We start from the raw sequence: 25,810 nt of genomic DNA on the forward strand, positions 1-25,810 counted from the left end.
CATCAGTCTGCAGCCAGACTGATCCTTTCAAAATGCAAATCTCACCCTGAAACGGGTTAATAACCTTCTTGTGCTTCTCACTGTTCTTAGGGTGAAAACCAAACTCATCTGTAATCTGGCCGCTTTTACTACTCCTTCCCTCCAGGTCAACACAGAGATCTTTAGTCTTTGTTGTTCCTTCTGCTTGTATTCTTTTCCTGCTTGTCTTTATTCATCCCGTAAATCTTGTCTGGATCATTACTTTCGTAGGGAAATCTTTCTTTACCTATATGATCCGTTGAAGTCTCCCTATGTTTAGTTCTCATTTGTAGCACCTGTTACCTATTTGCATTGGTGTGATTCGTTTGTCCACACAAGAAAATTAACAGCTCCTTAATCTGATACCAAATCAATATTCACATTGTGCTTGATTTAAAAATACCTCGTTTTTTGGGTTAATTCAAATCAGGGTTTGGATGAGGTCTTCACAGCACATTAAATAGTTGTATCTCTTAGGATTATTTCAATGTAGAGCAGGGTCAGAATTTTTAAAAATAAAATTTTATTAGAACACAGCAATGACTGTTAATTTGCATCTTGTCTATTGCTGTTTTCTTGCACTAGTTTCAGAGTTCAGTAGTTGTAAGAGAGACGGTATGGCCACAAACCTAAAGTATGTACTGTCTGGCTCTTTAGGAAAAGGTTGCTGATCCCTGATCTAGACCTGTATCCCCACCTTTCTTTTTCTTTTTCTTTTCTTTTAACTCACACCTCTGACAAGTTGATCAACAATCAATTGTTTTATAGAATATCCCACATTCTGGGTTTATCTGTTTGCATTTTCCTATGCCCTTTAATTTGTTTTTACTTGCATTGATTTGGCGAAAGTTCTTCATAAGCATTCCTGTATATTTCATATTGCAGTGTGTCAAAAGATATATAATGTCTAATTATCCCAGAGATACCAAGATTAATTGGTAGGTTCAGTTGGTGATAGCCTAATCCCTTCCTTCTAAATTGCCCCACTGTTCTTTCATGTGATGGTTTCATCCATTGATGATCTTTTATTGAATTAGTTGTTTCATTACAGGCTGCCAAAAGGGAAAAAAAAAATTAAGATTTTATTTTTAAGTAATCTCTACACGTGGCATGGGGCTCGAACTCATGACCCTGAGATCAAGAGTCTCATGCTCTACTGGCGAACCAGCTAGATGCCCCAGGTAATTTTTAAATTATAATATCACGCACATATTTTTTAGATAGAATTCTTTCTTCCCAAGTAGGTTTGCTTGGAAAGATAGCATTAATTCTTATTTCTTTTCCTTTAATATTTAATTTTCAGAAAGAGTGATTAATGTCCTTGTTACCTTCAGTAGTAAACAAAACATTTTGGTTTCTGGTTTTTCAGTTGTTTTATTATGAACTCTTCATTTTTTATATAAATACTATATATTTCAATCACTTGCAGAGTAATCTTTTTGGTTTCTGACTGTGCCATCTTTGGCCAATGAGAGACTCTTATGTTGTCTTTTGATAGGACACATTCCTTCTTTGATATTTACCCTGTTTTCCTGCTCTGAGGCCAATAGAATGCGTCAGGCTCGTCTTGCACATTTCCTGCCTCAGACCTAGAAACCAGCGTTCTTTCTTTTTTTTTTTAAGATTTTATTTATTTATTTATTTATTTATTTATTTATTTATTTGAGAGAGAAATAGTGAGAGAGAGCACAAGAGGGGAGAGTGTCAGAAGGAGAAGCAGACTCCCCGTGGAGCTGGGAGCTCAATGTGGGACTCAATTCCAAGACTCTGGGATCATGATCTGAGCCGAAGGCAGTTGCTTAACCAACTGAGCCACCCAGGCCCCTGAAACCACCATTCTTTCAAGAAGCTCTGGTTTCTTTCTATCTAAATGATAATTTAGAGACCACAAGTTGGTGGTGGGTGATAGGGGTGCTAATTGCTATGGCGTCTGTCATTTCTTTCAGATCTTTTCAGCGGACAAAACTAGTAAAATACAAATTCTTGAAAAGGGTAAAAGATAGTTCATACTGTTTTGATTCAGATTTAAGGCTATTTAACATAAATTCTAATTTGATTTTTTGAACTGCATTAATATATTCTCTTTATTCTTCTCTCCATATATGTATGTCTGTCTATATACAACTAATTGTTTCAAGGTAATAACACTACTAAGTCTTAGTGAATGAAGTTTACAACTTTATTGTCTCTGTCCTTAGAACATATGCCACTGAATATATATGTTCAGTTCTATATCTTAAATAATTTGTTATTTTTAAATCTTTGTGTACTTTTATCACTCAATGTACAGTTAAATCATTTGTTTCGGTTTTCAGTTTGAGGAAATTTTTTCCTTTTGATTTTTAGTTGTTTTTTTTTTTAAGATTTTATTTGTTTGAGGGGTGCCTGGTTGGTGGCTCAGTAGGTTAAGCCTCTGCCTTCGGCTCAGGTCATGATCTCAAGGTCCTGGGATCTAGCCCCGCATCGGGCTCTCTGCTCAGCAGGGAGCCTGCTTCCCCTCTCTCTCTGCCTGTCTCTCTGCCTACTTGTGATCTCTCTCTGTCAAATAAATAAATAAAATCTTTTTTAAAAAAAGATTTTATTTATTTGAGAGAGGTGGGGGGACGAGGGAGGAGGAGAAGCAGACTCCCCACTGAACAGAGACCCCCCCCAATCTGGGGCTCTGTCTCAGGACCCTGAGATCATGACCTGAGCCCAAGGTAGATGTTTAACCAACTGAGCCACCCAGGTGCTGCCCCCTTTTGATTTTAGTTTTTTTTTGTTTCTTTTTTTAGAGATTTTATTTATTTTATTTGACAGAGATCACAAGTAGGCATAAAGGCAGGCAGAGAGAGAGGAGGAAGCAGGCTCCCTGCCGAGCAGAGATCCCGATGTGGGGCTTGATCCCAGGACCCTGGGATCATGACCTGAGCTGAAGGCAGAGGCTTTAACCCATGAGCCACCCAGGCGCCCCTGATTTTAGTTTTTGAACATATACAATTTAAAGGTACACTAATAGAATATAAATTACTCATCATTGCCCAAAACACATCTAGAATAATGTGTTCACTTATGTTGCCATATTTTAAGAACAAAGGGTGGGATGATACCCGTGATTCTGGCAATGCTCCGTCTTGTATCTGTAAAGAATTTTAAAACTCTAATAAAACTGACTAAAAGTTTGCTTCTTTATCATCATCATACGCCAGCAATTCTAAATACTGTCAGTAAGAAAATATTCCTCTCTGCCCTTGTTACACTGCTGAAAAGTTAATCAGCGCGGCTCTCCAGAGGAGAGTAGTAAGACTGAAGAATCCAGAAGCCATAGCCCATGAAAGATGAAAGAAAAGATGCTTAATATCAATCAGAGAAAAAAGATTAAGAGGTTTACAGTTTCTTCATATATTTAAAGGCTCTCATGTAGAGACAAAGTTGGACTTTGTTTCTATTTCCAGGTGTCATAACTGGGTAGAAATTCAACTTAATGTTCCTAGTGGGATTTCAAGTCTATAAAGGATCATGGTGTCCTTTATAATAGTTTGTCTTCCCATTCAGAACCATGCTGGTGTCTCTTCATTTAATCAAGGCTTCTTTTATGCCCAATGGTAGATTTTTGTAATTTTCTTCATAGAGGTTCTCAACATTCATTATTAATATAATTTCTTGGTATTTTATACCTACTAATGAATTTATCAACAAGCTTTTTCTAAAAAAAAAAATATTTTTTTAAATAGACATTGGAAAGGGATGCGCATAATATTCTAGATAGCCCAAAAAGTTTAATCTCCTTGGCGACCTCAATTTTTTTTGAAAGTTTGTTAAACATATAAATCATTAAAAGAAATTAATAAAAAGTTGCTATGAGAATATAATTTTATTGCCAAGGTGCTGTAAAATACGTTATTAGAAAGCCTGACTCAAGGATCTTTTTAAAGCATCACTCTTTTACTGGTGATTTTAGACATCTTTTACAGATTTAAGTGTTGTTCTAGAAGAGAACATTTTCATACTTTACTTTGGTGAAGCATAACCATATCAAATAACATTTCACGACTATACATTGCATAATCTTGGACATTTTCATATAAGAAGGCACTAAAGAGATTTTATTTTTTATGAAAATGCAATTCTTAAGTAACAGTGACTGTTTTTTATGGGATAGATCCAGACCGCATTTGCTTACTTCCCACGCTCTAGTTTTTCTGATGTCCTAAGCTTTAAGTATAGAGAGGTCAGAGTGACATTTTAGTGCTCTGGATTTGAATGTCGTAATCTTAAAATGGATATTATTCAGTATATCAAAAAGATTTAGTTCTGTTTTCTTTCTTATATTAAAAAAATGACTTTCATGTTTTAATACTGTATTCATTTTTAAAAACCTTTTATCTTGAAATTGCAGATTTGCAAACAAGTATGAAGTTTTCTCCTTCGCCTTTCACTTAGAGTCCTGAAATGGTAAAATTTTACATTTGCATTGTGTCTGTTTTTTTTTTTTAAACATTTGAGAATTTATAACATGATATACCTTTACTTTTACCACCAAGTACTTCAGTGTCTATTTCTTGAAAACAAAAACATTTATCAAAACCAGGAAATTAACATTGTCTAATCTATAGACACTCAAATTTTGCCATTTACACTGCTAATTTCCTTTCTAGAGAAAAAAGAAATGCCTTGTAACCCTCCCTGGTCTGGGATCTAATCCCAGAATCATGTTACATTTAGTTGCCCTCTCTTATCTCTTTTAGTGTGGAACAGCTCCTCCACCTTTCTTTGTCTTTTAAAATTTGAAGAATATGGAACATTTTTTGTTTTTGTTTTTTGTGTAATACTCTTCTGAGGAATTCTTTTGATTCCTCAGCATGAGATTTAAGCTCTGCTGTGATCCTATTAGGAGACACGTGGTGTCTCTTTACTGTTAATATTAACTGTGATCACCTGCTTCAAAATGTGAATCTCTACTACGTTAACACAGTTTTTATGTTTTCTAAAGTTTTGTTTTCCTTAAGTGGGTTAAGTCCTAGAGTCTTTTCCAGGACTCAGTAAAAATAGCTAATTATAAACCTGTTTTTAAAAACCTTTTTAACCCTACCTTGTCTTAGACATTATCAGCCTCTTAAGACTTTGGTTTGGGAGAAGTGGGCGGGGACAGGACTTGCGGGGATTCCAGAGAACAGGGGTCCCGAGCTTGGATGTTGGTTCCTGGAGTCAGGAGCCGCTGGCCCTGAGCATGACTGAATTGTCGGTGGATCCCACTGGATTCCACTGGGTGGAATTCTTCCATGACTAAGTGACGCGACAGTCCGTGTGTCGTCATTTCTTTTCTTTATTCTGCAGTTTTGTCATTTGTTAAGTGGGGATTGTGATACCTCTTTAATTATCACAGTGGAATATGAGGTCAGAAAAAGAAGTAAATGTGAAAATGTTTTTGTTTTTTTGTTTGTTTGTTTTTCGGATTCTTCAGATTTTAATGGCTGAAAGATACCGCAAACAGCTGTTGCTTAGTAAGTTTGTACATGGCCCAGTGGCTGACCCAGATTTCCATTGCGTTTTTCTAGATCTGTCCTTGACCTGTTCCTATTCAGTACTTCTATTAATAACTTTCTTAGAAGAAATCATGAAGGTATTCTCAGTTTTGAGGATGAGAGCGAATCTGTATTCAAAATGAGCTTTACATTTTAGAATGAAGTCAAGCTCAGGAAGATGACATTTACTTACTTAAATTCCAAAGATCAGTTACAAAGTAAAGGACTGGTAAGATTGTTCTGTAATGAATTGTGTTTGGTCACCAGCTTGATATGAGCAATTGCTAAAAACTTAGTGTGATCCTATCCTCATCAAAAAGGATTATACTCTTCAGTTCATAGAAGGTAATAGTAATATTACCACTATGTTTTAAGAATATTTAAAAATGAGAGTGTATTTAGAAAAAGATAACTGAAATGTTGATCTTTTTGTCAGAGCAAGATTTCAATCAGATGCCATATAACTATTTAAGAATGATTGGAAGAGCTTCTGTTGTTGGGTATAGCTGTGAAATGCTGAAGTGCAACATACGATTTTTAAATCCATTTTCTTACCTGTGCCTTTCTTTTGAAAGATTTTATGTAGACTACATGCTTTTAAAATAATTTCATAATTAAAATCTTGCTCAGCAAGCAATAAATACTATTTATCCAGTGGCTGCTCATAGCTAATAATGACAGCATAATGTAATTAAAAGCCCGTTTTTTGGTGTGCCTTGATATATATTTAAGGAATACAGGTTAATTGAGCTGAATTCAAAGGAACAGTGTCAAAGTCTAGGACTGACTACCTTTTTTTTTTTTTTAAAGATTTTATTTATTTATTTGAGAGAGAGACAGTGAGAGAGACCATGAGCGAGGAGAAGGTCAGAGGGAGAAGCAGACTCCCATGGAGCTGGGAGCCCGATGTGGGACTCGATCCCGGGACTCCGGGATCATGACCTGAGCCGAAGGCAGTTGTCCAACCAACTGAGCCACCCAGGCGTCCCCTGACTACATTTTTGAATTCCTGTTTTATCATTATTACAGTTGCTGTGAAAATATTAAGGCAGACTTCATGATAGAGTTGTGATTAAAAGATAATCATTAAGAACTAGTTGTATTTCATTTGGTCATTTCTTGGGTTTTTGTTTTCTTTTCCTTTTTTTTTTTTCCCTATAAGCTAAAAGTGGTGGGACCAAAGAATTTTTCTCATAATGAGACTACATCTCTCATGCGTCTGCTAATCCCTAGGCCTATTTCCATTTAATCTCTATTAAATAATAATCAAGAATATTTCAAGATTATTAAATTAAGAGGAAGGAACCTCTCCTTTTCCAAGAATGTGTTAACTGTTTCAGTCACACAGCTTGAAAGTTGAAGATTTACATGCTTAGCATTGATGGACATCATCATTTTAAAGGTATAGCCTTACCAGGGCCCTCTTGAAACATCTTCTCACAACATTCTTAGATTTTCTTCTGACTTCTCGAGCTACCAGCGAGTATTCTCCACCAGCAGCTCTCTCTCTAGCTTGTAAATTCTGGAATTTCTTAGCCCGGGTCCTGTCTTATCCCTCTGACCTTACGTAATCTCATATACGTTCTCCAAACTTTGACCTCCATCAATGTGTCTGTCTATGTCCACCTCTATCTCTGGGTTAGTCCACACCTCTCTTAGCTTCAAGCTTACATGTGTAGCAGCATTTGCTGACATCTCACAGCGGCAGTATCTGAAACCGAGCATATCCAAAACTAAACTCATCATCTCCGTAAAACCTATCCCTCCTCTGGTTTCTCTTATCTCAGAAAATATACTTTCATTCATCCCCTAATACCAGAAATCAGGGAATTATTCTTGGCACCTTCCTCCACTGACACCATCTCCCATTCCAATCAATTAGCAAGGCCCACTGATTTTACCTCCAAAAGTTCTGAGTCTGCTGTCCCCTGCTCTAAGCCATCGTCAGCAATACTTGTGTCATCTGTCGGGCGGGCTGCTCCGTGGTCTTTGCTTTGCCACTCCTGGTGCTTCTGGTTGTATCTTTTAACTTTTGCCCCTTGCCAGTTTTATCTTTGTATTGCAGAAACACATCTTAAAAGAAGTAAGCCGGGGCGCCTGGGTGGCTCAGTGGGTTAAAGCCTCTGCTTTCGGCTCAGGTCATGATCCCAGGGTCCTGGAATGGAGCCCCGCATCAGGGAGTCTGCTTTCCTTCCTCTCTCTCTGCCTGCCTCTCTGCCTACTTGTGATCTCTGTCTGTCAAATAAATTAAAAAAAAAAAATTTTTTTTTTTTTAAAAGAAGTAAGCCATATCTGGTTGCTCCCCGCTCAGACCCTTTTAGTTTTCCATGTTGGATAAGTCTTAAAACTCGCAAGGCACTGCACGAACCTACCTTACCTTTACCATTTTTCCAATATACACCAGCCATACCGAACTCCTTTCGGATTCTTGAACTTGACCAAGTCTCCCTGCGTTTAGCATATTGCCTCTGAAATAATTGTTCCTGTGCCCCTTTCCATTTTTAAATCTATTCAGTCATTAATTTATGTCTATGATACATGAAAACAGCAGAAAGTTCATACTGTACAAAAGATGTACAGTGAAAAAATGTCACTTCTGTATTTTCCATTTTTATGTGGTCAGGTTTATGACTCATTTTTTAATGGTGCTCAAGTATATGGCTTACTTTTGAACTTTTGTTGTTTTATTTTTACCTTACAATCTTTGATCAGCCTGGAATTTCTTTTGATTTAGGAGGCGAGGCTAAGAGTCATCTCTGTTTTTTCCTTGTTACCTACTCAATTATCCCAATACCATTTATTGAATAATTCATCTGATCTTCTGTTTTAAAGTGCCACCTTGGGGCGCCTGGGTGGCTCAGTTGGTTAAGCATCTGCCTTTAGTTCAGGTCATGATCCCAGCATTCTGGGATCAGGCTCCAGGTTGGGCTCCTTGGTCAGTGGGGGAACCTGCTTCTCCTTCTTCCTCTGTCGCTCTCCTTGCTCATTCTCTCACTCTCGCTCTCTCAAATAAATAAAATCTTAAAAAATAAAAATAAACTGCCACCTTTAGAGCTCCTGGATGGCTCAGTTGGTTAAGCAACTGTTTTCGGCTCAGGTCATGATTCCAGGGTCCTGGGATCGAGTCCTGCATTGGGCTCCCAGCTCCATGGGGAGTCTGCTTCTCCCTCTGGCCTTCTCCCCCTCATTCATTCTCTCTCTCCCTTTCTCTCTCTCAAATAAATAAATAAAATCTTTTTTTTTTAATTAAAAAAGAAAAAGAAACCAGTTAAAAAAAAAATACTACCTTTATCTTGTACTCTGTTCTCATCTTATTTTAGTCTCTTCTAGTGTTCTTGTACTCATGCACTGTACCAAACTGTTTCTGGTAATGTCACTTTGCAGTATTTTTTAAGTAAATGGTAGAACTACTGCTATTATTATTATTATTAAATATTTTTTTAATAAATGGTAGAACTAGTCTCATCTTAGAACTATAGTTTTTCAGTATTTTATGGCTTTTCTTAAATGTTTAATTTTCTATATGGACTTCAGAATTAACGTGTTTTGTTTCTTTGTTTAAAACTCTTGATATTTTTGAGAATATGAATTTTTAGACACCTGAACATTTGGTGACTTTATAATCCTAGAGTTTCCTATCTAAAATTTTCTTTCCATTTTATTACTTCTTTTAAATTTTTTTATTACCATTTTAAAGATTTCTTCATAGATATTTGTACATTATTCTTGGATATTTCACCTTATTTTGTTGTCATTGGACTAGAATCACTATAATTTTAAAAACATTGTTTTTTCGGGATGCCCGGGTGACTCGGTCGGTTAAGTGTCCCAACTCTTGATTTCATCTCAGGTCATGATCTCAGGGTCATGGAACCGAGCCCCGTGTCAGGCTCTGCACTGGGCATGGAACCTGCTTAGGATTCTTTCTCCCCCTCCCCCTCCCTCGCACTTCACTGTCTCTTAATAACAACAACAACAACAACAACAACTGATTGTTTTGCCAAACAAATAGAAACAGACCCAAAAGAGAACAAACTAATGATTGCCAGGGGGAAGGGACGTAAGGGGATGAGTGCAGGGGGTGAAGGGAGTGGAAATACAGGCTTCCAATTATGGAATGAGTAAGTCACGGGGTTGAAAGGTATAGCATAGGGAATGTAGTCAGTGGTAATGTAATAGTGTTGGATGGTGAAAGTGCTAGCTACACTTATGACCATAGCATAGGGTGTAGACTTGTTGAATTGCTATGTTGTGCACCTGAAACTAGTGTGACATTCTGTATCAACTATACTTCAGTTTTTTAAAAAATTGATTTGTTTTTTGAACTGAGAAAGGCTGTTAATTTCACAGTTTCGGTGTGACTTTTGTTACTGTCTAATATGTGTCTTGATTCTATCTTGTAATCTCCCCGGGAAAGAATTGTGTGTAATTTCTCCCTCATGCCATGTTCAGGGCTGTGCATAGTTCCTACGTGCCACGTATAGTAGATGCTGCTTGCCAGTGAGTGGATGGGCTGGTTAATAGGTTGAGTGGGTGATTGAAGTGTCCCAAGTTTTGGAAATGTGCCTATTTCTAATCTTTTAATCTATTAATTTTATTTTTATTTTATTAGTTTATTCCCAAAATAAAAGTTGGGAACTTGGTGTACTTTTGGCATGCATTTTTAGACAAGGTTCTCAGCGACTAGGAGTTTAAGCATATCCGTTGATGTTAATGTGTTCACGGTTTTGTTGATTCACCTTGTCAGACTGACTTGGCATTTCCCTCTTTCAAACTTGTTCTTTTCAAGTGGTCTGAAATGTGGCATGAGTGAAATTGCTCTGATGATAATAATTCTTTTATATTTTTAAATATCACTTCAAAATTTTGGAATAATTTAATATTTTTACTTCTGTGTTACAATTTGTGGGGTTGAGGCTTGGAGAGATCAAATCCTCACTGTCACAAAACTTCCAGTGGCTGGGGTGGATCCAAATTTTAAAGTTTTCCAACTCCTGATTCCATGTTCCTTCTACTGTGGTATCTTCCAAATGGCAGGACTATTATTGCCTGTCTTCCAGGATCGTATTTGTAGTATTGTGAGGAGAGGATCTTTCATACCACTTTGCTCTAGCAAGGCAGATTTCATATGGTTAACTAATTACACCATCGTATTTTTGTAACTTTTCCCCTATCAGTGTATCTCCCTCACTTTTTAATAGCCTTTTAAGAGCAGCTCTAAATTCATAGCAAATTGGAGCAGAAAGTACAGAGAATTGCCATATGTACCCCGTCACTCTACACACACAGCCTTCCCTGCTATCATCTGTCTACACCGGAAGTGATACGTTTGTTACAATTGATGAACCTCCCTTGACATACCAGTATCACTCAGAGGCCATAGTTTATGTTAGGGTTCATTCTTGGTGTTATGCATTGTATGGGTTTGACAAATGTATAGTGGCATGTATTCACCGTTACAGTATCTTAAAAAATATTGGGCGCCTGGGCGGCTCGGATGGTTAAGCATCTACCTTCGGCTCGGGTCATGATCCTGGAGTCCCGGGATTGAGCCCCACATCGAGCTCCCTGCTCTTCGGGGAGCCTGCTTCTCCCCCTGCCTGTGCCTCTCTGTCTGTCTCTCATGAATAAATAAAATCTTAAAAAAAAAAAAAAAGAATATTGCACTGCCCTTAAAATCCTCTGTGCTCTGCCTGTTCATCTCTCTCTCCCCACTAACCTCTGGCAGCCACGATCTTTTTACCTTCTTCAGGGTTTTGCCTTTTCTAGAACGTCATAGAGTTGGAATCATACAGTAGGTAGCCTTTTTAGATTGTCTTCCTTCCTAAGTAATAACACATTTAAGATTCCTCCATGTCTTTTCATGGTTTGATAGCTCATTTCTTTTTAGCTCTGAATATAATCTTCATCTTCTGGATGTACCACAGTTGAACAGTTTACCTACTAAATGACCTCTTGATTGCTTCCAAGTTTTGGCGATCACGAATGCTGATACGAACACCCATGTGCAGGTGTTTAGGTGGACAGAAATTTCCAGCTCATTTGGGTAAATGCCAAGGTGCGTGATTGCTAGATCGTATGGTAAGAGTATGTTTGATTTTGTAAGAAAGCTGAAACTGTCTTCCAAAATGGCCATATGATTTTTACGTTCCCACCAGCAGTAACGGAGAGTTCCTGGCGCTCCGCATCCTTCCCTGCATTGGTATTGTCAGTGTTCTGGATTTTGGCCATTCGAATGGATTTGTAGCAGTATTTCATTGTTTTAATTTGCATTTCCTTAATGATATGTGATGTAGAGCATCTTTTCATATGCTTATTTGCCATCGGTATGTCTTCTTCGATGAGGTGTCTGTTTAGGTCTTTTGCCCATTTTTAAATCCGGTTGCTTGTATTCTTTTTTATCTTTTTAATACTCTCTTTTAACAGTTGTTTTTTCTTGGGTACCATCTAGTGGAAAAACACAGAGGGCTTTGAGGACATTGAGAATGGTTTATTTTTTCGAAGGAAAACTCCTCTCTTTCTCCTTTTCTCCTTTTCCTTTGTCTTTCAGTTATACCTGCCGCCACTTGCGGAGATATGTTTATGTGTTGGACAAACTGTGTTTCCCCCACTCTCACTGTTCTACGCTTCAGCATTGCTTCTCGACCCTCAGTGACAATGGAGAGGAACTCTTGTCTTTAACTTGCTCTCACATTCTCAGATCCTATGCTTCCAGGTTATTAACTCTGCTGTCCATTTACTGCATGCTGCATGCTCTAGTGACTGCTGATTGCATGTTCGAATGGGACGCGTTATCAGTGAAATGATGACAGATGATAATTTATATTTGAAATGATGCTAAATAATTCTTTAAAATAATGGCTGGGATTTGCTTCCTTGCAAATGTCTTCTTAAGTACTTTATGTTTCAGGGGAGAGAGAAAAGCTCTCAACCACACAGTTGTGCAAACTTGACAGAACTTTTCTAGACTTTGCTCCATTTGGGAATCTTTTGATTTAATATATACTAGTCAGGAGCACTCTGTTTTGTGTATAAATGGACTCTACAGTTGCCATTAATTACACATGAATTTTGAGTTCTCTCCTGAGAGCTGGCTCTGGCACTTCCCCCCCATGTTTTGATAGAAGCACATTCAGCTAAGCAGGTTTGATTTTATAAGAAGGTAGAAATTATCCATTGTGTTTTGTATTTCTTCCTCCTTTTATTTATGCACAGAGTGGTTATAAAGTCAGCAAGTGCAGTGTGTCACGGATGAGTGTAGATCAAACAGAACAACGTGGGAGTAGTAAGAAAGAAACAAGGCATTGATGTCAACTATCAGAGAAAATCAGCACCTGCTGTTTGGTGTCTGTCATGCACCAAAATGGAGGGATAGTTTGACATTACTGCCTTGTACTTGCAGTTGGCATTTTAAACACACATTTCTGTAAGTCAGAGAAGATTTGTACACCAGCCCTGTATTGTTAGCTAGGTAGGATGCTTGAGGCAGTGTCTCCTCTGTGGAATGACTTAGAGGAAGAAGGAAAGAGCCCCACAATCACCTTCTGAAAGTAGCAGATGTTTTGAATTAAAATATATCTTTTCAGGTGAAGAAACATACAAAAGCTTACTCTACACAGGCTATCTAAGTGAAAACACTTCGATGTTTAGGAGTAGAAGATAGGGTGCCTGGGTGGGGTGGCTCAGTCAGTTAAGCGTCTTGCCTTCCAGAATCCTGAGACTGAGCCCCTCGTCGGGCTCTCTACTCAGCCTGGAGTCGGCTGCCCCTCTCCCTCCTCCCCTCCCCCCAGCTTGTGCACTTTTGCTCTCACTTGCTTTCTCTCACTCTCAAATAAATAAGATCTTTTAAAGAAAAAAAAAAAAAGAGGAGAAGATAGTGTGATATCTAAGTTGACAGCATGTTCTTGGTGGCAGAAACATTTGCAGACTCATAATGATATTGGTCAGATTCTTATTGAGTCAGTAGAGACATTTTTAAGAAATCAAAAGTCACAGGTGCCTGAGTGGCTCAATCGGTTAATCGTCTGCCTTTGTCTCAGGTCATGATCCCAGGGATCCTGCCCTGCATCAGGCTCCCTGGTCAGCAGGAGCCTGCTTCTCCCTCTCCCTGCCACTTCCTCTGCTTATGTGCGCATGCGCTCTCTCTCGCTTGCTCTCTGTCAAATAAATAAATCTTAAAAAAAAAAAAAAATCAGAGGTAGAAAAGTAAGTGAAAATAATAAACTCTTTTGCATATAATATGGAAGAATTTACCAAAGCAAAGCCATTTACTTTCATTTGACTTAGGTAAAGTGAGGGAGTACTGGGTAAGTGATAGTTTTATGAATCAGGGACAGAACTTGTCTGTTTATAAGGAACAGAGAGAGCTGCCCCTACTCACTGAACCTCTTGAACAGGCAACATTAATTATTCTTGCCCTTATTTACCAGCGTACCTACCTGACTAAGGTTTTTCCAGAAAAAGAGAACCAGTAGGATGTACACACGTGCGGTCATGTGTACAGAGAGAATGAGAGATTGGGAATTACTTTTGGGAACTGGCTTTCGGACTGTAATGTCTGGCAAGTCTCAAATCTGTTGGGACAGGCTGGAAATTTAGGTAAGCATTGATGTTGCAGTCTTAAATATTAGATCCACAGTGCAGGGCAGGAGGCTGGAAACCCAGGCGGGACTTTTGTGTTAGAATTTGAGAAAGAATTTCTTCTTCCTCGGGAAACCTCGGTCTCTGCTCTTAGGGTCTTCAGCTGATTGGAGGAGACCCACCTACATTATAGAGAATAATTTGCTTGTCTTAAAGTTGGCTGATTATAAATGTTAATCTCATTTATTACAAATGTTGATCCCACCCACAGATACCTTCACAGCAGTGTCTCAGTGGGTGTTCAGCCACACCACTGGTACCATAGCCTGGCCAAGTTGGCACGTAAGGCTGCCATCAACTGTACTTCTCCTATCTTTTCTCTGTGTATGTCGTCATGTACACGTCTGTCCTGCCGGACGCTAAGCCTCATTGATAGAGCCTCCGTCATACCCCTCCTCATGTGTCTGACCTCACCTCACAGCTGTGCAGTTCACCTGCATTAACACCAGGAGCAGCAGTTTGGGCCTTATGCCATTGGTGATGGAGGCCATTATCCACTTGCCTTTGGGGTCACAGACCTCCCGTCACAGGAGCAGACAGGGGAGGGGGCATACGGGGACACCTGGACAGCTACAAGGCAGTGGAGGGAAAGGGACCAGGAAGACAAAGTCAGGAGGCGCGAGGAAAGTAGGGAGGGGAAAGGTAAAGGCAGCACACGGCCCAAGCCGCCTGTGATTCCTGAGCCCCTTTCACCCAGTTCCTGGCAGAGCTGAAGTGCACTTTGTTTCCAAGTTGGAACAGCGTTTCTTTCACATTTTCTGTTTCCTCTTGTAGCACCTTTCCTGCAACGCCTCGGCCCCTGCCCACTCGGGTCCCTTTCTCATCCTGGGCGAGTGTTCAGTACTCCCAGCCACGATGGGGGTCCGTACCTCCAAAGGGTCTGTTTTCAGTGCAGGGCGGGCCCTCCTCAGGACTGAAAAGCCCTTGGGAAATGTCAGGCTGTGGTAGATCAGGTAGATCCCCTGAGGAAATAGTCTGAGAGAACTTCATGGCATTTTCGAAATGCTGTCCCTTTGCAAGCCTGCCCCCTCTCTGGCTGTCAGCCGTCTTCCCTCACCTTATTCCAGGCCTGTTACACCAGATGTGCTTTGTCTCAGCCCCCAAGTTCTGCCAGGCCCGGACCAGTTTTTCTGAATGGCCGAGAGGAAATACAGTAGTTGTCGACACGGGCCCTGGAGTTAAGGCAATGACCCCCCAACACCGGCTTTTCCGCGCCAGCATGTGCCAGCTCATGCAGTCTGGGACAGGGGGCCAGGAACCTCCACCGTGGGATTTTCGCAAAAGGAGAGATCTGGTCGCCTTTGTGCCGTGTTCCCTTTGTAGATGACTGACATTCTGCATCCACACGGACATGTGGTCAAATGTATGCTAGTCTGCAGGTGACAGATTTTTCTTTCAGCAGAACTGTGTTACACAGAAGAGCAGAGCAAGCCAGACGCCTGAATGGAGTCATCTCAGACTCACTGCACAGTCTCAAATAGCTTTGGTTTAAAGTGTTTCACCAAAAGTGCACAGTGTTTAAAATGTAACTGAGTCCCTGGATAGAGGTATCAACTTATCCCTAAAGAACTTTGCCTTCGTCTAACAGGAATTACTGCTATAGATAGAAACCTCAGTCATTGTACTGCAGACTTCTTTCCAGTATAAAAATTGTTTTTATAGCATCTCTGAGAGAATGCTTCTGGGTGCTTCCAATCTCAGGAGGCGGTGGAGTTCTTACTGTTTCAATGTTAGATTGTCCTGTTAAGTCCACCTGCCGATAACTTTTCAACCATTTAAAAATTTGTTTTAATAGGGGCACCTGGGTGTCTCAGTGGGTTAAAGCCTCTGCCTTCGGCTCAGGTCATGATCCTGGGGTCCTGGGATCGAGCCCCGCATAGGGCTCTCTCTGCTCTGCAGGAAGCCTGCTTCCTCCTTTCTCTCTGCATGCCTCTCTGCCTACTTGTGATCTCTGTCAAATAAATAAATAAAATCTTTTAAAAAAATTGTTTTAGTATACTAGAGATACGATATAATCCTGGATTATTTTGTAATTGCATAAATTGCATATGTAAGGTAAAAAATGGTAGAAAATAGTGGATTTATATAAAGAAATATCTGCCAAAAATTATTGAAATGCTAATGTCTTGGGATTTATCCTAGGGAAATAATTTAACTCTAGAAAGAGTTATATTTAGGAACCAAATAAGGGATTGGTCAAGTAAACTACATTCTCTCAACTCAAGGGAATATGATATAGCCTTGAAAAATATTATGAAGAAAAATAGAAATACAGAAAACTTTTAATATAATGTTAAGTGAGGAAAGAATGTAAAATTATATACTGCTATAAACAACTATATATTATATGCATCTTGACAAAAACTAGATGATATATACAAATAGTTGTGGAAATTAGTGAAGTATACATGACATTTTAAGAATTTTAAATTTTTTAAGCATTTAAAAATTATGTAAATTTAAATTATAAGTTTCTCCTTTGTTTTTTCTCTGCCCTCCTTCCACTGCCGCAATTTAAGTGTATATCTCTGGTTTTTCTTTTTTTTTCTTCACCAGCATCATGTAAAATCATTTTATTAGTTGGCAAAGACATACAGTGGTTTATGGAAAGAGACATAGTTCCTTGATCTGTGATCACAGAAAATTTCTCTCAGCATATTTTAGAATTTTTATAGTGTTTTTTTTTTTAGGGGAAGGGACTTTTTCTAACTGAATTGGTTTATTATTCTAAGTAAGCACAATGTTAAATCATGTCTAAACTGTAGTACTTTCAAATTTCGGAGTGTTTTCGCCATTTGGTATGTCTTTTATACTGTGGTTTAGAAAAATGACATCTGGTGCCATTTGATTGCTTTGAAAAAGGATTACATCTTAAGCGTAAATCTAGGACAGTCTTCTAATGAGTTTCCTCAAAAGAGTTTTTTTTTTTTAATTACTAGAACAGTCTTGTCATAGAGTATACCACTCACTAAATCTGTCATGAATAAATATTTGAAGCCATAGTAATAATTTTTCATGCACATGATACTGTCTTAATAATTCTGTTGTGGCTCTGTGCTTTATTGATTTCTGTGCCACTTCTGTGGCATGAAATGAAATGCATTATTCCACTTAAACCATTATGGTTTCCTTTTGAATTACATATTCACTACTTGATCCTGTCATCAAGCTTATTTTGTGTTCTGTAATGTGGTGTCGGTCTTCAGACTTACTTCTTTAGTACTTTAGTACTCAGTGCCTGTAAGGCAAAACAGAACAGGTAAATTCAGATCAGAAAAGTTGGGAAAAATAAACAATATGTAGTTAAATTTTTTTAGAATCACTCTTTTAATGCATGTTTTCTGGTTTGGGGACTTGGGATTTTCTTTTCTCAAGAATTAAAAGAATGAATTGTTGGCTGTGCATTCTGGACAAACCGGCCACCATCTTTGCTTGGTCTCAGAGCTGAGGTGGATGGCTTTGCCCACTACCTTCTCTTCGCTTCTGTGACAGCGTACTCCTGGCTTTCTTCCCACAGGTTTGCCATTTCTTTTGAGGCCTTTGTTGTAAATATTAGAATTCCTTAAGGCCTGCTCCTAAGGCCCTCCCCTCTTTTCACTTAAGCTCTTACTTCAGGCATTTCCATCTCCTTTTATGACTTTACAGGTCATCCATGTGGCAGTATGTCCCAAATGACCAACTCCAGCTGCATTTCTGAGTTCCAACCCCACACTGTCAGCTGCCACAGTGTTAACATCACCACTCGCCCCTCTCAAACCCCATCTCCCAGGCGAACTCTTAAACCTTTCTCCACAAACTTTTTCTGTTTGTCTCCTCGGTCTTGGCAAGTGGTGTCTCCCGCCATCAAGACACTTATGCCCATCCCTTGAGAGTCATCAGGATTTTCTTTCCCTCACCTCCTACATCCATCCTCTGTCCATTTCTGTTCTGTTTCTAAAATGTAAATGGAATGTGTCCTCTTTCCTCTGTGCCTGCTGCCAGCCACTCCAGCTCAGACCATCCCAATCTCACGTGTAGTGGTGGTTTCCTCTGCTCTCAGTACAGACCACCCACCCCCAGTCCCTTACCAAGTAACCATCTGAAGAGAATTGAAATCAGATTCCGTCTCTTCCTTGCTCAGATGGCCTCAGTGGCCACCCTCTGTCTTTGGGTTGACACACTTTCTAGCCACACCAACGGTCTTTCTCTTCCAGGATTTGCTGATCCCTTTCCTGTCTTAGGCCTTTGTACATGTTCAGAATATTTCTTTCTCTACTCTACTCCGTATTTTCTACACTTCATACTTCCTTACATGGGGCTTTTCCCTATCCCTAAATCCATTGTTATGCTTGATACCATGTTTCTGCTCACACACACATTCTCTCTCTCTCTCTCGCTCTCTTTCTCTCTTTTAGAGTACACTGTAAGCTCCAGGAGGACAAAAAATGTGTGGTTTTTAGTCCGCTCATCATTAGCACCTAATGTGATACTTAGGTCCACAAAATGGCCGCTCTTCAGAGATTTCTTGGCTAGAAGCAATAAGGTGGCAATCCTATTAAAATACTATTGCAGGGGCTCCTGGGTGGCTTAGTCGGTTGAGTGTCTGACTCTTGGTTTCCGCTTGAGTCATAATCTTGGGGTCATGGGATCAGGCCCCACATTGGGCTCTGCATTGGGCATGGGGCATGCTTGAGGTGCTCCTCTGCCTCTGCCCCCCACCCTCTCCCTCAACAAATAAATAAATAAAGCTACTACATCTTTAAAAAAGCATTCAAGATAGCATCATTAGATAATGAAGTATCCTGGTGATAGTTTCTATAGTTATGTAGTAAAACTGCCTGGCATATGCCATTCATTACTCGTTCCTTAAATATTTTATAAACTTTCTACTTTTTGGATTTACATGGTAAACCATGACCATCAAAGCAGTATCAGTATGCTTTGAAAGGTGCCTCGTAAAAATGCAAAAATAATATTTTCTCGGGTGGCTGTAGTCAAGCAGAAGAAACTCAAAGGGAAAAGTAAAATTATTTTACTTTAAATTTTGCCTCTTGAAATTTAAGCACAATACTAGAAAATAACCTGAAAATAGTTTTAACAAGCTTTATCACCACCTTCCACCCCTGCAGTTTTCCTTTGGCAGAAATAAATTATGGAGGCTACTGGCTATAATAGTGGTAACAGAATGAAGGTTCAGAAATATGGATAAGAAATAAGAAAGTATATCACAGTATGTATTAAAAATTCTATTTAACTTCCTTTTTAATTCAAAATTCTTTAGTAGAGAAGCAAACAGATTTGTTACACTATCCCTACTTGGAAATGTTTTTTAAAAATGTTTTCATTGTGTTACGTCTACAAATATTGGTAAGATTTATTGAAGACCAACAGTGGCGTTAAAACCCCACTTGAAACAAATGCTTCTCTAACCTGCCATGGTCGTCTGCCCTGAACTATCACCTGGTTGTACAGTGTATTGTCCAGAGGGAAGAAATTTAGATTAAATCAATAATTAAAACATAACAGAAGATACTTATTCTGGGAGAAGGATGTTATGAGAATTTGGGCATATGGAAACAAACTTAGAAAGAAGTGACAGAATCTTAGGGAAAAACAATATGAAATTCATATGTGATCCAAAAAAAGTGGTGATTTCCCCCCTTGCAAATGTTCTCAGGTATAGAGTGTTGGTAGAGGAGGCACTCACATCTCAGCGTTTTACCTGTGGGTGTATAGGTATAACCGGAGTTCCTGAAGGTGAACAGGGCAGATAGAAATTAAATTAAAATTAAATTAAAATTAAAATTTCTCGTGCAGGTTAGACTGTGTATGGAGGACTTGGAGAGGGTACAGAATTACCCCCTCCCCCGCCATTGAATGCTCTTCCCCTGGGGCTGCCATTTGCAGGGAATTCCATGTGCATATTCCGACATGCAGAGTTGCATAACTGCTTATTAGAGAAATATTCTTGGTCACTAAATGTCCGAGAGACTGAAACTTACAGGGTTTCCCATATATGGAAGAAAAGTGATTCCGCCTACTCTCCATGCATTGGCACGTCATGATGCCAGCCCTTACATTTATTTGACTTCCAGAATTTGAATAGGTAGTGACATAAATCAGAAGTTAACGTTTGTTGAAGTAATACACTGGCACTCAGTAACTCTGTTGTCATGCTTGTGATGAGGAACGTAAATTCTTTTCAGTGTGGCCCTGAGTAGGAGTGGCATTTGTTCTAAAACCGTCCCTCTAAGTTAGATGGACAACAAAATTACTAATTTCTATCTTACAAAAGATGAGGAAGCAGAGGAGACTGTAGAGAAATTAAATGGTTTGGCAGAGACCGCACAACAAAGCAGAAGTAGAACCCAGGTCTCTCAGAGTCTCTACTCTGATCAGAGTTTCATCTTCACTGAATGTCACCGCATGAGAGAGAGAGAGAAACGCATCTCACCATACGTGTGCAGAATGAATTACTCTCAATAGATAGCTGCTTCTATTTTTTAAAAATCTCAGTTCACTCTTGTTACATTTTTAGTCTCCACCCTGCAGATCTGAGCTGGAATGGGAACTGAAGAGTTCCTCATTTTCGTAGGCATTTGTCCCCTGTGCATTCTTATATTGATCTAAACTAGAGTCAGATGTGTTCCAATAGGCCGCTCGTTTTCTATAACAATTCTATGAACTAGTTGTCTATAATAGGTAGTTCATTAAAAATTAATTTTTAAATGAACTTGAGATGTACCGTATAGATTTTCTAAAGGCTGTATCGTGGAGCAGGCATACAAAATATTTTCCTTGCCCAGTAATGCTAATAGTAGCCACTATTTATTGGGCTCTTGCTCTGTAACAGACATGGTTCTAATTATTAACTATTTTTATTTTAATCCTCGAGGCAGCTCTCTGAGATAGTTAATTATCCCCATTTCATACGCGAGGGAAGTGATGCATGGGCTGTCTTAATACTTCGCTTGAAGATGGTAAAGCCAATATGGAAATGCAAATATTCTGGCCCTAAAAGTCCCATTTTTAACATTTTACTGCCTCCCATCAAGCTTTTTAATAACAGTATGATTTTATGAAGTAACTTTGCCTTTCAGATTATTTTGACACATCTTAAAAAGCCCACTACAAATCTGATATTGTTTGATGATTATATATTTTAAACTAATTGTTTTTAAGGTCTTGAACTTCTGTTCTCTGCACACTCACAATTTCACTTGGAGGTAGTTCATAAAACTGATGAAAATTTAAAATTAAAGTATAGGTTATAGATCCAGAAATTCAAAACTGTATTTCTCTTCCTCTAAATTCTGTGTATGGACCATTTAGTGTGGTTGTTACTGTGTAAACATGTTGTCTCTCCTGTTTCAAAGCTACTAATCCTTACAAAAATCCTTACTTTGACATATCAGATGTCCAAGTTTGGTGTTAATTTTTGACATAGATTTGATTTTTTTTTTCTCAAAGTAATAGTAGATACAAGCTGTTCTCAAAAATTTTTAACCAGATTTCATAAAGCAAGCATCTGTAGGCAGGTTTTCAAGGCACCCCAGAGAATAAATTGTACATTTTACTTGCCACTAGGAAAAGAAACAAGCAGTTTGCAACTGGATATAATTTCTAATAGTGACTTAAAGTCTTAGAGCTCCCTTGTTACTCCTCCATTCAATGTCTACCAATTGTGCTACTCTTCTGTCATTAGACAAACAAACCAAATAACTTTTCCTGGGGATTTAGAAGTATAGTTAACTGTCATATATGCATGTGTATGTTAGTCCAGATAACATTTATATAGAATTTTTAAATGTTTGTTATATTTGCTGTACCTCAGGCTGACGCTAGGAATTTCTTAGTGCATTCATTTCAAGTAGCACAAAGTATAAGCCAGTAGGAAATTCAAGTCCTGTTACTCCTGACAGTAGAAGATTGAAGGATTTAATATATGGTCTGTCCATCCTAGCACACAGGGCTTGTGGCAGCAGTGGGAATCTGGAAGAGAGAGCAATTTGTGTCTTGTTAAGGTAGGCCCACCTTTTAGGATTCATGACATATCCTTCAGTCCTGAACTTAAAAATCACATTTAAAGGTAGCAGTTAGTATCTTTTCTGTAGAAAGTAAAGGAAGTCTGAACAAATCAATCTAGAACCAGTGAGTACATGGCTGCCGGTGTATTTATTTCAACGTGTTCAATAAGAAAAGCGTATCTGGGGAATACTTTTCATAGGTTAGCTGATTGTACGATAGTCTCTACTAGCCTTGAATGGTCAGGTTGGAGAGCCTCACTGTGGATTAAATACTGGTCTGTGAAGTGCAATGGGCAATCATCTGTGGGTTTTTTTTTTTTTTCCCCTTCTTGCTGTTTCCTTGTCTTGTCTAACAACATTACTACAGCAAGCAAGATATTGAAGCAATGGGTTGTGGTAGTCTAGTTTAATGGAAAGAAAAGAGCCTTAATTTTCACCAAATTTTTTTTTTTAATATGCCTTCTGAAGAATCACTCAGTGTCTTTGGATTTCTGTGCCCAGGCACTAAACTGCAACAGGAGGTGTCCAGGCTACAAAATTGTGTATGACACTTGGTGTGACTGTTGCAAGAGTCTGTGGCATTTCCTGTTACCATGGTTTAGAGACATTTTATTTTACCCTCACTGTCTGGTTTTCTAGTCCCTCCCTTCCTCTTGTGGATATAATGATGACAATAGCAACCTGTGTCTGCACCGAATGGGTGTACATTAATAACTTGTGGTTCCACTGAAAGAGGGTCCACATGAGCTGGAATCATGATAGAAACTAAGAGGCATTGATTCCAGACTTGTAAATGCAATTCATTTATGCCCATGAGTGACTCTTGGGTCATTTGTTCTTATTCTCCTTTTGCTCTGTTTGCCTGCATTCTTGTTTTGTGGTCATTTCTGGGCTTAACTTATTGTTCGGCAGACAGTACATGCAGACTGCTTGCTTTTTAAAACTGCACTGGGGGCAAAATACTGTTACAGTAGATCCCCTGTTGCTTCCTGGGTACTCATGTGCTACTTAGAAGTTTGACCAGAGCTATAAATCCAAAGTTGTTGTTGTTGTTGTTTTGCCCTGAAGAAGGCGTAGCAACTATACCCATACTCTTTTCTTTTTTTACGTTTTTATTCATTTAAGTAATCGTTACGCCCCAAATGGGGCTCAAACACATGACCCCAAGATCAAGAATCACACGCTCTTCCGACTGAGCCATTCAGGTACCCCTATTCCCATATTCTTGAGGGGAATTTCTCACTTATGAACAGCCACATCTTACAGACTCACTTATCTCTTTCATTGTCTTTGTACCACAACGTACCCACTGAGGACATACTAAGAATACTCATCTCCTGTGTACTCCTATCTGGGTTTTGTTGAAGAATGTGAGGCAGACTTACTGAGGGGGACTGCTTCAGTGGGGTTTTGGAATAGGGGAGAGAGATTAGGCTCTCAACTCCGACTACAACAAAGGAAAGTGGGCTTCTAGTCAAACAGCAAACTGCAGGGAGGTGGGTGTCAGCAGAAGGAAAATTATTAAGAAAGTAGGGTAACTTTTTTTTTTTTTAAGATTTTATTTATTTATTTGACAGAGATCACAAGTAGGCAGAGAAGCAGGCAGAGAGAGGGTGGGGGAGCAGGCTCCCAGCTGAGCAGAGAGCCCGATGCAGGACTCCATCCCAGGACCCTGAGATCATGACCTTAACCCACTGAGCCACCCAGGCACCCGGAAGTAGGGTGATTTTTTACTAAACCGATGTAACGGGATTCTTACTGAAGGCAGGTGAGGGCTATCAGCTATGACCTGGGTGGATTTTGGAGGATGAATATTTAACCAGATATTTAGGGTGGGGGGACTCTGCCCAAATCAGCTTGACAGGATTCTTAACACTGGGCTCCTAGAGGACATGTCCAGGGATGGAAGGTGTTCATACTCAGGAACCTGACTAAAGTCGGGTCCAGGAAAGAGTCTTTTTTTAGATCGTGTACTACCAATGAGGATGGTCTTCCTTTCAGCTTCCAAATAACCACATCTGACTGGCCCTCGAGCCTCTGAAAGCAAGAGTTGGATTTATCATTTTTATTAAGATCCTTCTGGTTTATGTATTTTCCTTGTTGTTGTTGTTGTTGTTGTTTATAGCTATAGTATAGGTCTAAAAGCCCTACTTGGATATAGTAAAGTTTGTCAGGAGTTGCATTGTTTTTGATGTGAGTGAATATGGTGAAAACCTCAATATAATAACAAAAACATTTCACATTTGAGCCTCCGAGAGGTTAGTCTGACAGATTTGATCCATAAATAGGACAGGTGGGCGGATAGGCGCTCCCAGGTGGGCTTCACTGACGGAAATGACTTTTAAAAAGTGATTTGAGGATAGAAATTTGGTAGATCAGTAGGTTCTTCCCAGCGTGGGGGGGCGGCATGAAAGAAAATAGAGGCAAGAGTAGGCGAGGGAGACAAAGGGTTCACTTAGGAGGAAGGAGTGGGGACGGGACTGGGTGTGGGAGGAGAGGAGACCGAAAATTCAAGTGGAAGTGCCGTGGGGCCATCTGGAGACAGCTGTGCTGTGCACATGGAGAGCCCCGGCGATGAGGAAAGCTGTGGGCACCCCCAGAGGAAAGAATGGTGGCAGATCAGCGTGTTTCTTCACGCAGTGAGAAAGACAGTGAATGGGCAAAGGAAAAAAGGAAGTGGTCATCAAGTGGGTGACCATATAACTTACCCGTCAAACCAGGACCCTTTAGGAGAAGAAAAAGGGACTCTATTTATTGTTCCATGAGGACAGAATGCATGAACTGGGACTATCCTAGGCAAATTGGCACAGACCTTATCCCGTTATTATTAAATACTCTGTTTGGAGCTCATTAATAGATCGCCAAAACGGGAAATTAAAATTCCAAATTTTGAAAGTGGTACATCATACCCTCCCTTAAAAAAAGAAACTGTAAATCGTTAAAGTAGCAGATTCTGGCCAGGATTAGCAGACCCATTGCTGAGTCTGATTTGCAGGTGCTGGCGTTTTTGTGGGGGGTGGAGTCTAGGTTTAAATGAGGGGATGTGTGTGGGACCCTTCGCTGGTGCTGGTGCCTCACCCGAGGGGCCCACGCTCTGCTGTCACAGTGACCCCAGCGACCAGTTATCCGTGCTCAGTCTGGTTTCCGTTTGGGTTAACTTAAAGTAGTAAGTACTTGAAGCTTTCTGATGTTGCTGGCAGCTTTGTGCCTTTTGTTCGTGATGATAATTCAGGAATTAAAGAGAAGTTAGTTTAGAAAACTATTTTTCATTCCGGCTTCAACATAATACAGCTCACATCTCACTGTCTGTGCCAGTTCTCACTTTTCAGAAGCAAACAGACTTTTCACTATCCTGTTATTGAATTACTGAATATAGCAATTCTCATTTTGCATTAAGGTAAACCTTAAAGATGTTTTTAGCAGCAGCATGCTTTTCCAGTTCCCGTTCTGCAGGGGATTGATGGCTAAAGAATAATACTTTAATTTCCAGCTTTAAGTAAGAAAGATGAAACTTACTTTTGCTAAGAGTGAGATGGAGTGATCTTGGCAAATAATAGTGATGTGTTTTAGGTTTTTTAAGCTTCAGAAAACCAGTTAAAGAGATTCATGAAATGTTTACTACTAATCTGACTTGAACGTGGC

The 25,810-nt window shown here is 39.3% G+C and overlaps 1 protein-coding gene across 2 annotated transcripts in view; it reads left to right on the forward strand.

Annotated features, from left to right (window-relative positions):
• The window catches only part of DYM (dymeclin), a 338,342-nt gene that overhangs the window by 182,565 nt on the left and 129,967 nt on the right, over nucleotides 1–25,810 (forward strand). Inside the window, exon 14 of one of the 2 annotated variants that reach the window (XM_032882545.1) lies at nucleotides 12,073–12,237. The exons of the other annotated variant lie outside the window; for it this stretch is intronic. Coding sequence (XP_032738436.1) covers nucleotides 12,073–12,237 — 165 coding nt within the window. The remainder of the gene's footprint in view (nucleotides 1–12,072; nucleotides 12,238–25,810) is intronic. 2 annotated transcript variants of the gene reach the window in all.

The sequence above is a fragment of the Lontra canadensis genome, unplaced genomic scaffold, assembly GCF_010015895.1.
Source record: "Lontra canadensis isolate GAN:19392208 unplaced genomic scaffold, GSC_riverotter_1.0 scaffold82, whole genome shotgun sequence".
NCBI classification, from domain to species: Eukaryota; Metazoa; Chordata; class Mammalia; order Carnivora; family Mustelidae; genus Lontra; species Lontra canadensis.